General features: G+C 39.1%; 1 protein-coding gene across 1 annotated transcript in view; it reads left to right on the top strand.

The window, feature by feature from the left end:
• heg1 (heart development protein with EGF-like domains 1) overlaps window positions 1-11,709 on the top strand; it is a 69,281-nt gene extending 57,572 nt beyond the window's left edge. Inside the window, exons 11-12 of the mRNA XM_072262083.1 lie at window positions 6,066-6,243; window positions 9,700-11,709. Of these exons, the coding sequence (XP_072118184.1) occupies window positions 6,066-6,243; window positions 9,700-9,843 (322 nt within the window). The 3' untranslated portion in view covers window positions 9,844-11,709. The remainder of the gene's footprint in view (window positions 1-6,065; window positions 6,244-9,699) is intronic.
• Window positions 11,710-12,596: the final 887 nt, after the last annotated feature.

The raw sequence follows: 12,596 nt of genomic DNA, 5'->3' as shown, positions 1-12,596 counted from the left end.
ATTACTATCTGAATGGTGTCAATTTAGGAAAAGGGGAAGTACAATGAGATCTAGGTGTCCTTGTTCATCAGTCACTGAAAGTAAGCATGCAGGTGCAGCAGGCAGTAAAGAAAGCTAATGGCATGTTGGCCTTCATAACAAGGGGAGTTGAGTATAGGAGCAAAGAGGTCCTTCTGCAGTTGTACAGGGCCCTGGTGAGACCACACCTGGAGTATTGTGTGCAGTTTTGGTCTCCAAATTTGAGGAAGGACATTCTTGCTGTTGCGGGAGTGCAGCGTAGGTTTTCGAGGTTAATTCCCGGGATGGCGGGACTGTCATATGTTGAAAGATTGGGGCAACTGGGCTTGTATACACTGGGATTTAGAAGGATGAGAGGGGATCTGATTGAAACATATAAGATTATTAAGGGATTGGACACGCTAGAGGCAGGAAACATGCTCCTGATGTTGGGAGAGTCCAGAACCAGAGGCCGCAGTTTGAGAATAAGGGGTAGTCCATTTAGAACAAAGTTGAGGAAAAACTTTTTCACCCTGAGAGTTCTGGATCTGTGGAATGCTCTGCCTCAGAAGGCGGTGGAGGCCAATTCTCTGGATGCTTTCAAGAAAGAGTTAGATAGAGCTCTTAATGATAGTGGAGTCAGGGGATATGGGGAGAAGTCAGGAACGGGGTACGGATTGTGGATGATCAGTCATGATCACAGTGAATGGCGATGCTGGCTTGAAGGGCCGAATGGCCTACGCCTGCATCTGTTGTCTATTGGCCAATTATATGCCTTGCTATACTTTTGCTCTTAATATATCTGTAAAAACTCTTAGAATTCTCTTTCACGGAATTTTCCCGGTGGTGGCTGATGGAGTAACAGCAATCTGCTGTTGCTCCAACTTTAATCATCTTACTATTTCCAACCTGTCTTGAAACTTTTTTAAGTGTGATATTCTTTCATTATGACTGGAAGGAGTGCCAGAGGTACTAAAAAGGATGATCCCTCTGCTTCTTTGGATTCTATTATTGATTTGCTGCAAAGTCATACACGAGAAGCCTCTGAGAAGTTTCAACAATTCAGCTCTGATTTTAAACAAATAGATGGTAAATTGGATTCTATTCAACAAACTCTTAATGAACACGATAAACATATAAAAAGTAAAGAAGCTATTTTGTCGTCTCTGGAAACGGAAGTGGATAAATTGCAAAAGCTTTGTGAAAAACAATCGAAGTCCAACGAAATGTTAAGGCAGAAGATGATCAACCTAGAAAATAGAAGTAGAAGAAACAACCAATGGGTTCTGGGTCTCGAAGAATTAATTGAAGGTAATCATCCTATGGAATTTTTTGCAAACATTTTGCAAGAATTATTCCTGGAAATTTTGACGTCTTTGCCTATGATTGATCGAGTTCACAGATCTCCCGTGTTTAGACCTAAGGGAGATAGACCAAGATCAGTAATAATCTGTTTTCATGAATTTAAAGCAAAGGAACTGTTAATTTGCGAATCTCTTAGAAGAGGCACGATTGACTATAATGGTCGTAAGATTAGAATTGTCAAAGATTACTCGCCTGAGGTTATGCAGGAACGTGCTAAGTTCAAAATAGTTATGTCCGTGTTTTTTAACAATGGTTTCAAGCCTGCCCTTCGCTCCCCAGCCCGACCTAGTATCATACTTAAAAATGGATCTTTCGATTGGTTTCATTCGACTCTTGAAGCACAAAGGTTTTAAAAATCCGAAGGCTAGCTGTTTAATTTGTCTTTACATGAAGATACAAGATTAAATGAGAAACATTTAATTCACAGATCCCGTCGAAGGAGCATGATTGGTTATAGGTTGGAATATTAAGATTCTCGAAGATTATTCATTTGAGGTTATGCAGGAATGTGCTAAGTTTAAACAAGCTTTGTTGGATTTTTTTTTTTAACAAGGGTTTCAAGCCATCCCCTGGCTACCCAGTTTGATTGAGAATCTCATTAAAGATGGATTCTTCGAATGGTTTCATTTGAATGCTGAAGCACAAAGATTTTTTAAATTTGAAGGCTAACTGCTTAGTCTGTTTTTTCATGAAGATACAAATGTCTTTCTTTATGAATAATTGCATCTTTTACTTTTGGTAAACCTTTGTAACTAATTTCGTTTTGTATTTTTTTAATACTGTATTTTTGATATACGAGAATTGAATTTCTTATTTGGATATTGTTTTGTCTAGGTTGGAATATAAATAATCTTGAAACTAATTGGAGTGATCACCAGGTTTCTTTGGGGGTTGTCCGTAGTTGTAGATGCCGGCTTTCTATTGGTTGGCCGCCTTTCTTTGGGAGGCAGGCAGGCGTATAGTTTTTCTTCTCAGAAGCTGTTTTCAAATTTTTAGCCATCTTGTTGCTTGGGTACCATTTCTCAAGGTTTACGGGTTGGTTTTAAATTACATTTTAACCCTTCCTTTAAATAATATTAAAAATGGACCAAACTATTAATTTACTCAGTTTTAACGTGAAAGGGTTAAATCACCCTGTTAGACATGATAAGATTTTTGCTTATATTAGGAAACTTAAGATCCCTATTATTTTCTTACAAGAAACTCAGATATGCAAAATGTGATAATTTACATTTTTTTAGCCGTTGGAATGAACTTTGTTTTCATTCTTCTTTTCAGGCCAAATCTAGAGGAGTTTCAATTCTTATAGATAATACACTTCCCTCTGTCCAACATAAAGTAGTGTTGGATACCATTGGGCATTTTGTTATAGTTTCAGGAAAACTAGATAATAAATGAATAGTATTTGCCAATGTGTATGCCCCAAATGTAGATGATCCAGGATTCCTCAAGTTTTTTTTTTGTTTTTACCAGATCTCAGTCTTTATTCTCTGGTGATGGGAGGAGATTTTAACTGTTGGCTAGACCCAACTTTAGACCGATCATCTTCTAAACCAGTGGCTCTTAATAAATCAGCTTCGTTTATTCAATCTTTTTTATTGAAGTGTAGTATTGTTGATGTTTGGCGTTTTTTACATCCTTTAGATAGGGAGTACTCGTTTTTTTTCCATGTCCATCATGCATATTCCAGGATTGATTATTTTTTTATGGATAGTCAAATGATTTCATCAGTTCATTCCTGTGAATATAAAGAGATTGCTGTCTCAGATCATTGTCACGTACCCCATGACGGGTTAAAGAACCAACAGAACTGGAAAACACTTTGGAGTCTGGTATTGCTATTAACTAATGGTATTTATTAGTAACTACACAATACAGTAACATAAAATCAGATATAGCAAACAGGTTAGCAAAGATTATATGTATATAAGTGTGGAAATATAGAAACCAAGGGTGGGCACATGGCCAAGTGGTTAAGGCATTGGACTAGTGACCTGAAGGTCGTGAGTTTCAACCCCAGCCGAGGCAACGTGTTGTGTCCTTGAGCAAGGCGCTTATTCACACATTGCTCTGTGATGACACTGGTGCCAAGCTGTATGGGTCCTAATGCCCTTCCCTCGGACAACATTGGTGTCATGGAAAGGGGAGACCTGAGAGTAAAGACTTTCCGGGCGCAGATCCATGGTCTTGCAAGACTAATGGATGCCTTTAATAGAAACCAAGCTTCTTCAAGCCTAGGGGTAAATAGATACAGTCTTACGATGATGAGTAAAGTTCAGTTCAGTTCATGGTATTGAGTTGAGTAATGATGGAGAGAGAGAGAGGTGTTGTGGTTGTTCTTCAGGTGAGCTGATGCCGTCGATCTTCCCGTTGTCCTCCGAAACTTCCAAGTTGGCCAAACTTGACCAACTTAAGAGCACCATCTTTGAGTGATAGTCTACCAACCCAGGCCAGGGTTAGACACACTAGTAGACTCCACAAGGTCGCTCTTTCACACACTAATAATCACAGATCGATCCCTCAGAATCGATCCTCAATCCCACACTTGTGGGCACCTGAACAGGATAGTGGTAACTTCACCACACCCTTGTGCATCTGCATGTCCTTGCTTGTTCCACAAGCTGGTTTAAATACTGTTGTGCTGAACACCAGCTTTCCATCAAGCAACTCCTCCCTTCCCTCTCTGTAGGTACTTAGAAGCTGCCAGTGTCCTTGCAAAAGTGTAAACATACTGCAGAGAAACCATTACACCATCTCAAAGCAGTCTTCGCCTCTCTCTCTCTCTTAATAACAAGGTGTGTGTGTTCCACGACACACACACTCCCCCTCTCCCCCTTCTACTTTATATCGGCTGCGTATTTCTACGTGTTATTTGGTATGATTTGGCAGCTTCATAGCTTAAAGGTTACTGGAGAGAGTGTTTTTGCCAACAGCACTTGCGTGAGATTTTCTGCCGAGAGCGCTTGCACCGTGTTTCTGCTGAGAGCACTTGCGTGAGATATTCGCTACGGTGGACAGTGCAGGCAATGATTGTGGAAAAGTATTTCTACTTTATATAGGCTGTGTATTTATCATATCATTCCTGCTTTTACTATATGTTACTGTTATTCTAGGTTTTATGTGTTATTTGGCATGACTTGGTAGGTTATTTTTGGGTCTGCGAACGCTCACAAAATTTTCCCATATAAATGGTAATTGCTTCTTCGCTTTACGACATTCCGGCTTACAAACTGTTTCATAGGAACGCTCTACCTTCAGATGGCGGGGGAAACCTGTAATATTTTTTATTATATGAGAGGGTATTTTACCTTTTTTCTCCTTGATAAACAGCTTCAGTCTTAGTAGGAATTAGATTTTTTTTGTAATAAATTAGTAGATTTCAATATGACTATTGATTAACTTACATGAATACGAGGTAATGAGATTGTTATCATGGATAGATATAATGTAATTGGTAGTGTTTTTAAATCCTTTTTGACCTTATATATACTTCCTTGTACTCTGTATTCTTCTATGTGGAGACTAATAAAAATATTGGAAAAAAGAATTCTCCTTCTCTTCGTCTGCTAGAACAACCTCGTCTTCTTTTAGCTCTCTTAATTTCCCTCTTAATTGTTGAACTACATTACAAGAAATGTTAATATGAAAGCAGAGCTATCATTTTCCTTTGTATAGGGCCCTGACAGGTCTGCATCTAGAATTATTGTGTAGACCAAGGGTTCCCAACTTGGGGCCCACAGACCCCTAAGTTAATGATAGGGGGTCCAAGGCATAAAAAATTTGGGACCCCACGGTGTAGAGGCTTGGTTGCCATACCTAGGAATAGATGTGCTTATGATAGAGAGTTAAGTCAAAATTCATCAAATTAAACAGATTGCCCCTATACGCTGGAGGTACAAGAGACTGCAGATGCTGGAATCTGAAGCAGCACACAAGGTGCTAAAGGAACTCAGCTGGTCGGGCAGCATCTGTGGAGAGAAATGGACAGTTAAGACCTTTCATCAGGACTAGCTCTTCTAGTTCAGCTGAAGTATTTTGCACCAAAATGTCAACTGTCCATTTCTTTCCATAAATGTTGCTTTATCTACTGAGTTCCTCTAACATTTAGCACCTTGGACCTATGTACGTTCTCATGAGAGAGGGGCAATCATACAGAAACACCGAGCTCATAATAGAGCTCGGCAGGCTAGTCGAGGTGTTGAACAGCAAGGGTACATTCTCAAAACAAGAGGCCTTTCAAAACTGAGGTGACAGGAATTTTTCTTCATGAATCCTTGGAATTCTCTATCCAAGGTGACTCTGTCACTGATTATATTTTAGACAGTGACCATTAAATGTTTACACCTTAAGGGGTTTTGAGTTCATACAGGTGAGCAGCATTGAAATAAATCAATCTTAATTAAATAGACCTTGAAGCAGGCACAAGGGGCTGAATGGCCCACTCCTACAGTTATTACTGATGTTCTAATATAATACTTACTGCGTAATCAGTATCTCATGATTTATATTACAGTGTGTAAACTGGATGCCACATTGCTTCCTTTGCAACAGTGACAACATTTCAAAAGTACTACGTTGGCAATGAAGCACTTTGCAATAATCTAAAGATGTCGATGCAGGTTTTTGCTGCATATCAAACTCCTTGCTGCCAGTTTGAAGCCATTGTAACTTGTGAACTTGAATTCCTTATTTTCTTTTGTCAGGAAAGAGAAGAATGATATCACCAAACTGATCTTCAAGAGTGCTGAGTTTCAAAGATCCAGCTATGCTGAGTTCCCCAAAAATCCCCGGATATCAGTAGAGTGGGGCAGGGAAACAATAGAGATGCAGGAGAATGGCAGCACAAAAAACCTACTACAGATGACAGACATATACTATTCAGTGAGTATGAAATCAAAACTCAACTCGTGTTCACAGTTCGAAGTAAATATTATTATCAAAGTACGCATATGTCACCATACACAACCCTGAAATTAATTTTCATGCGGGCATACTCTACAAATCTACAGAACATTAACTATAACAGAATCAATGAAAGATTGCCCAACTAGAGTGTTCAACCAGAATGCAGAAGACAATGAACTGTGTAAATACAAAAAGAAATAAATAATAATAACAAATAAATAAGCAATAAATATTGAGAACATGAGATGAAGAATTCTTGAAAGTGAGTCCATTGGTTGTGGGAATATGTCAATGATGGGGCGAGTGAAGTTAACCTCTTTTGTTCAAGAGCCTGATGGTTGAGTGTGATCTAATGTAATAAAGGCAAAGAGTAGGCTTGCAAGTACAACAAACTTAGAAGATTGAGAAGAGATTTGATAGAGGTACACAAAATCATGAGGGGTACAGACAGGGTAAATGCAAGCAGGCTTTTTCCACTGAGGTTAGGTGAGACCAACTAGAGATCAAGTGTGAAAGGTGAAATATCTAGGGGGAACATGAGGAGAAACTTGTTCACTTAGGGTAGTGGTCACCAACCTTTTTAAGCCCAAGATCCCCTATCTCGACCTTAGTGAAAGGCAAGATCTACCTACTAAATCATTTAGAGAAAAAACAGCTCAGATTGTACTTCCAATTTGAGGCCTTTTATTTGGGCTAATTGTATTTGAATTACACAAAATACTTCTGTCAAACTTTAAAATTAATTCAAACAAGAAAACACTGTAACTAGCATATCTTTCTTTAAGAATATTATAATACTTTACACCTTTAATTCTAAGTTTCATTATTTAATTTTATTTCAACACGAAAAATAAATGATTAAAAATTAACTGTTGCACTCAGTGTGATGACTGGGGCTGAATACTTATTGCTAGTTCCCTGAAATTTGGCTCATAACTACAGACAGCCAGTCTGAGACAGTTTGTGAGATGTCTGTCAGTAAGACAGCTCCTGTACTTTAATAATTTTTCATCTGTGAAAATGCGATTTCACATAGAGAAGTTGACTCGAAGTGGGCACTGACTTTTAGTGCTATAAAACCAACGCGCACACTGTGCATTGCTGGGGTCCCATCAGTAGTAATTGCCACCAGTTTATGAATGGGGTTGTCATTTTCACGGACATATTTTAAACTCATTGTAAATATCCTCACCTCTCGTTCTCTCCTTTAATTGCAAAAGAGTGAGGAAGTCCTCCTTTGTTGAAAATTCTGGAAAGCCATTCTGACAAATACAACAAGCTAAGCTGCTTGCATTACATCCAGGGATTCATCGAACTGTACTGAAAAATACCCACGTCCTCTGATGGTGACTCTACCCTCCTTGTCACTGTTGCAGGGCCAAGCAGTATATTATGTATTGCGGTTGTGATGTCGTTCTTGTTTTTAAAGTCATTAAAAACAGTCTCTGTGGTAAAGGCCATTGCTTCCTTGAATAAATCGCCATCTGTAAAAGGCTTCTTGTGTTTAGCCAAAAGGTGGCTTACACGAAATGATGCTTCAATAGCAGCCTTATTTTGAGCAGCATGTTTTGTGAAAAACGATTACTGGGCCTTCAACCCTGATTTCAGCTCCTGAACTTTCCTGGTGCGGATTGCGCTCTTTGGGGGGTAGGTGTTTTTAAATTTCTGGTGGTTGGTGTTGTGGTGCCGCTCCAGATTCCCTCTTTTAGTCAGTGCTTGTGTTTGGTGGCACAACATACATACACACTTGTCTTTCACCAAGGTAAATAGAAATTCCTCTTCCCATTCTGGATGGAATTTGTACGTTTTTGCCTTCTTTTGTGGAGCCTCTGCCATGCTATCAGGATATCATGAGCGAGTGCCATATATTGATGTTTGTGACAGTCTATACTCTTATCCAATGGTCTCCAATCTCCGGGCCGTGAAGAATGCAGCGGTACAGCGGTAGCTGGAATGCACTCAGCACATCTTTAAGAAAAGGAGCCGAAATAAACAAGCTAATTAATTAGGTGCCGCCCGGCACGTAAATGTCGGCCCAGATCAGAGGCGACACTTACGTGCCAGGCGGCACCTAATTAATTAGCTTGTTTATCTCAGCTTTTTTCTTAAAGATGTGCTGGGTGCGTTCCGACTACCGCTGTACCGCTGCATTCTTTGCAGCCCGGTGGTTGGGGACCACTGCGTATCTAATTTAATTGGTCACTTTGATGCAGCACAAGCTACGCTGAAAACACAGTTCATGGCGGGGGTGCTACGCACATGCGCACTGGGCAGAAAGAATGCCTGCAACCCGGAAACGATCTCTCTTTACAAACAGCTTTGTAGTAAAAGTATTGCTATATTACCATTATCCTAATTAGTATTACTTATTTTTATAATGCTCACAATACAACAGTATTTGTGTATTTATTTTTGATTTTTTTCGGGATCTACTGGGAAAGTCCCAAAGATCGACCGGTTGATCGCGATCGATGGGTTGGCGACCCCTAACTTAGAGGGTAGTGAGTGTGTGGAACGAGCTGCTAGCACGAGTGGTGGATGTGATTTCGATTTCAATGTTAAAGAAAAGATTGGATAAATACATGGGTGGGTAGGGGTATGCAGGAATATTGTCTGGGAGCAGGTTGATGGGACTAGGCAGTTTAAATGGTTCTGCATGGACTGAATGGGCCAGAGGGGCTGTTTCTGTGTTGTAGTTTTCTTAGACTTTGAACAATTGGGAAAGCTGATGGAAAGTTACAAGAAAGATTTTTAAAAAGATGGAAACAGTAACTTCCGTAGAATCTTACAGGGCACTGCAAGACAGCAGGAATAATGTGTATGATTGTATTTTCATATTTTAGGAAGGATATGATCAGCCATGATCACAGTGAATGGCGGTGCTGGCTTGAAGGGCTGAATGTCCTACTCCTGCACCTATTGCCTATTAACATACTGGTATTGAAGATTCTTAAGGTTGACTTCTGGGATGAAGGGAGGTCGAGCAGGGTCAGTTCATTGCCTTTGGATTTAGAAGAATGGGAGGTGATAATATTGAAGCATCTAAAGTTCTGAGGGGTTTGGCAGGGTAGATACTGAGAGGAATCTCTTCTTTGTGGGAGCTTCAGAACAAGAGGTTGCCTGTTTAACATGAAATTGAGAAGGAAGTTGTTCTCTCAGAGGGCTGTGTAGCATTCTTTATTCCAGAGAAGTATATAAATGGAGTCAAAGAGTATGGGAAAGTAATGCTGAGGCCAAGAGTGGATCAGTTTCTGAAGGGTGGAGTAGATTCTGGGAGCCAATTGGCCCACTGGTTCTGATATTCATGCTGCATTGTAATTGGTCTGAGACTTGTACATTCAGTTTATTTTTTGCTTTAACAATTTTGCCACAATGGATAAAATAGTAGTTCCTTCTTTAAAGTGTTTATTGTTATTTTTTTCTCTTTAACAGTCTGGCTTCAGGGGCTCAGAAGTGGATAGGAATGGCCTGCACCCTTACAGTGGTCTACCAGGATCACGTTACTCTTGCATATACACTGGACAATACAATCCATCCTTCAGCAGTGAGGAATCAAGGAGACGAGACTATTTTTAGCCAATGTAATAAATGCGTTTGTCAAAAACAAATGCGGGACCATTGAGTCAGAAATGAGTGGAATTATTGACAAAAAAGCTGGATTCTGAACATTGATGGCAAAGGACCAGTGCAATGTGAAGGAGAAGCTGCCTGCATTGTATTTCTCACAGCAACTACACTGTGATGGACAAACAATGGGACTTGTATCATCAGCTGTACTGAATAAATTCTTTAGTTACAGCGTAAAAACTGCTTACAAATGGGCAAGATACACTGTATTTTTGAAATTCATGTTTCTAGTTTATTAATAACTTATAAACTGATGCAGTATTTTCTTACGGATCAAATAATAAATGTTGCACAGCTCTAAGAAACACTAACTGATGAATTTGTGGAAGATGCTGTTGTCATCTCTACCCTAGACTCAATTATTATGTGGAAGAACAGAAAAGGAGATTTACAACCAATCAAGGTTTGGACTTCATTCATACTGGAGTTGTTAGCACCAGCTATATGAATTCTTGACTGATTCTATATTACATTTTTTTCATCATTCATTCTTTTCCTTAACAATAGATCTTCCAGATGCAAAGCATGAGTTATAGAAGAAAATTGTTCTTGTGAAAACGCTGAAAAATTGCACTTAGAATACCACATGCCTTCTAGCAGCCCATTGTGCAGGGATTTGTATTGTTCTTTTTGAATTCTGATTGTTATTTTCAGAGCATTCAGAATCTCTTTATTACCAACCACTGCAATTGCTTTACTTCTTCTGAGCGACTGAACAGCTATCCTTACACGTGACGTAAAACTGCTCTGCGTCAATTGGTCCACATTGTTCCATATTTATGCTGCGACTTTGTGTAGCTGTTGCATTTTTCTGCCTGTGGTATATTTAAATGAATCTCTTAACTCAACTGGCAGCTCCATTCTCAATATTTTGAAGAACAGAAAATAACTTATGAACAGGAAATGGTTGTTAATTCTAATATGGTGTGTCCATTTTAATTAATCTTTATATCAGTTTTGACACCTGTATAATCATGTTTCTCAATACATTCTTCAGAATCTATTTGCACTTTGAGTAATAGAAAAGTACAGCACAGATACATGCCCTTTGTCCCATCTAGTCTGTGCAAGCAATTTAAACTGCCAACTGCCTACTGCCATTAACCTGCACTAGGACCAACACCCTCCAATAAAATCATATCTAAATCTCATCTTCTGGCTGTGTGACCTTAACCAGGAAGATAAAAGATGGTTAAGTATATTCTAACTGCTCCAATTTCCTGTACAAAAATGGATTACTTCAAGCTCATTTTTTTTCCCCTGATTCTAATTGTTGTACTAGAATTTACACTGGAAAAACAGAAATGGGTGTCAGGTGACTTTGAAATGACCTGAGTGAAGGTAAGATATTACTCAATATGTTGAGTAAGACCTTGTGAAATTAGATATTAATAGAAACTAGATAATGTTACTGGAAGATTAGAAAGTTGTGGTGAATGATGCAATGAAGCTATTTTACTTCCTTGTTCCTTGTATTCGTGTTATTTCCTGGTTGCTCGTATCACTTTAAAGGGTCTACTCTGTTGATGTTTAACCTACATTAGTAACTATCCAGCAATTAGTGACATAACCCACACTGGAAATACCAGATGAATCCTCAAGAGTTATTTCCTTCATCTAAATTATTTTTCCTCTTTTTCGCTTTGTTTCTGGTTTTCAGTATTTTTTGGTTTATTGAATATTGTGTTTGAAGTGAACCATATCAACAGATTTTAATGTATTTAGAGAATGAGTTTTTGTTTTACCAAAAATATTACAGAAACTGGCGTTCTAGTCAGTATTGTACAGCAGAAAAATTAAAATATTTGTTCAGAAGACTGTTCTCTTTTCTGTGGGCACTTTAAAACTGGTTACTTTAAGTGCCGGGATTTAGATGTTTCAGAAAGGACAGGGAGGGAGGCAAAAGAGGTGAGGCATGGCACTGTTGATCAGAGATGGTGTCACGGCAGCAGAAAAGGTGGATGCCATGGAGGGATTGTCTACGGAGTCTCTGTGGGTGGAGGTTAGGAACAGGAAGTGGTCAATAACTTGGTGTTTTTTATAGGCTTCCCAATAGTAACAGGGATATCGCGGAGCAGATAGGGAAACAGATCCTGGAAAGATGTAATAGTAACAGAGTTGTCGTGATGGGAGATTTTAATTTCCTAAATATCGATCGGCATCTCCCTAGAACAAAGGGATTAGATAGGGTGGAGTTTGTTAGGTGTGTTCAGGAATGTTTCTTGACACAATATGTAGATAAGCCTACAAGAGGAGAGACTGTACTTGATTTGGTATTGGGAAATGAACCTGGTCAGGTGTCAGATCTCACAGTGGGAGAGCATTTTGGAGATAGTGATCATAATTCTATCTCCTTTACAATAGCATTGGAGAGAGGTAGGAACAGACAAGTTAGAAAAGTGTTTAGTTGGAGTAAGGGGAATTATGAGGCTATCAGGCAGGAAACTGGAGGCTTAAAATGGAAGTAGATGTTCTCATGGAAACGTACGGAAGGAATGTGGCAAATGTTCAGGGGATATTTGTGTAGAGTTCTGCATAGGTACGTTCCAATGAGACAGGAAAGTTATAGTAGGGTGCAGGAACCGTGGTGTACAAAGGCTGTAATAAATCAAGTCAGGAAGAAAAGAAAAGCTTACAAAAGGTTCAGAGACCTAGCTAATATTAGCAATCAAGAAGATTATAAGGCTAATAGGAAGGGGCTT

This window comes from Mobula birostris, chromosome 6 (genome assembly GCF_030028105.1).
Source record: "Mobula birostris isolate sMobBir1 chromosome 6, sMobBir1.hap1, whole genome shotgun sequence".
In the NCBI taxonomy this organism is placed as follows: domain Eukaryota; kingdom Metazoa; phylum Chordata; class Chondrichthyes; order Myliobatiformes; family Myliobatidae; genus Mobula; species Mobula birostris.
The sequence above is the reverse complement of the archived record's forward strand: the minus strand, read 5'-3'. Positions and strand labels throughout refer to the sequence as shown.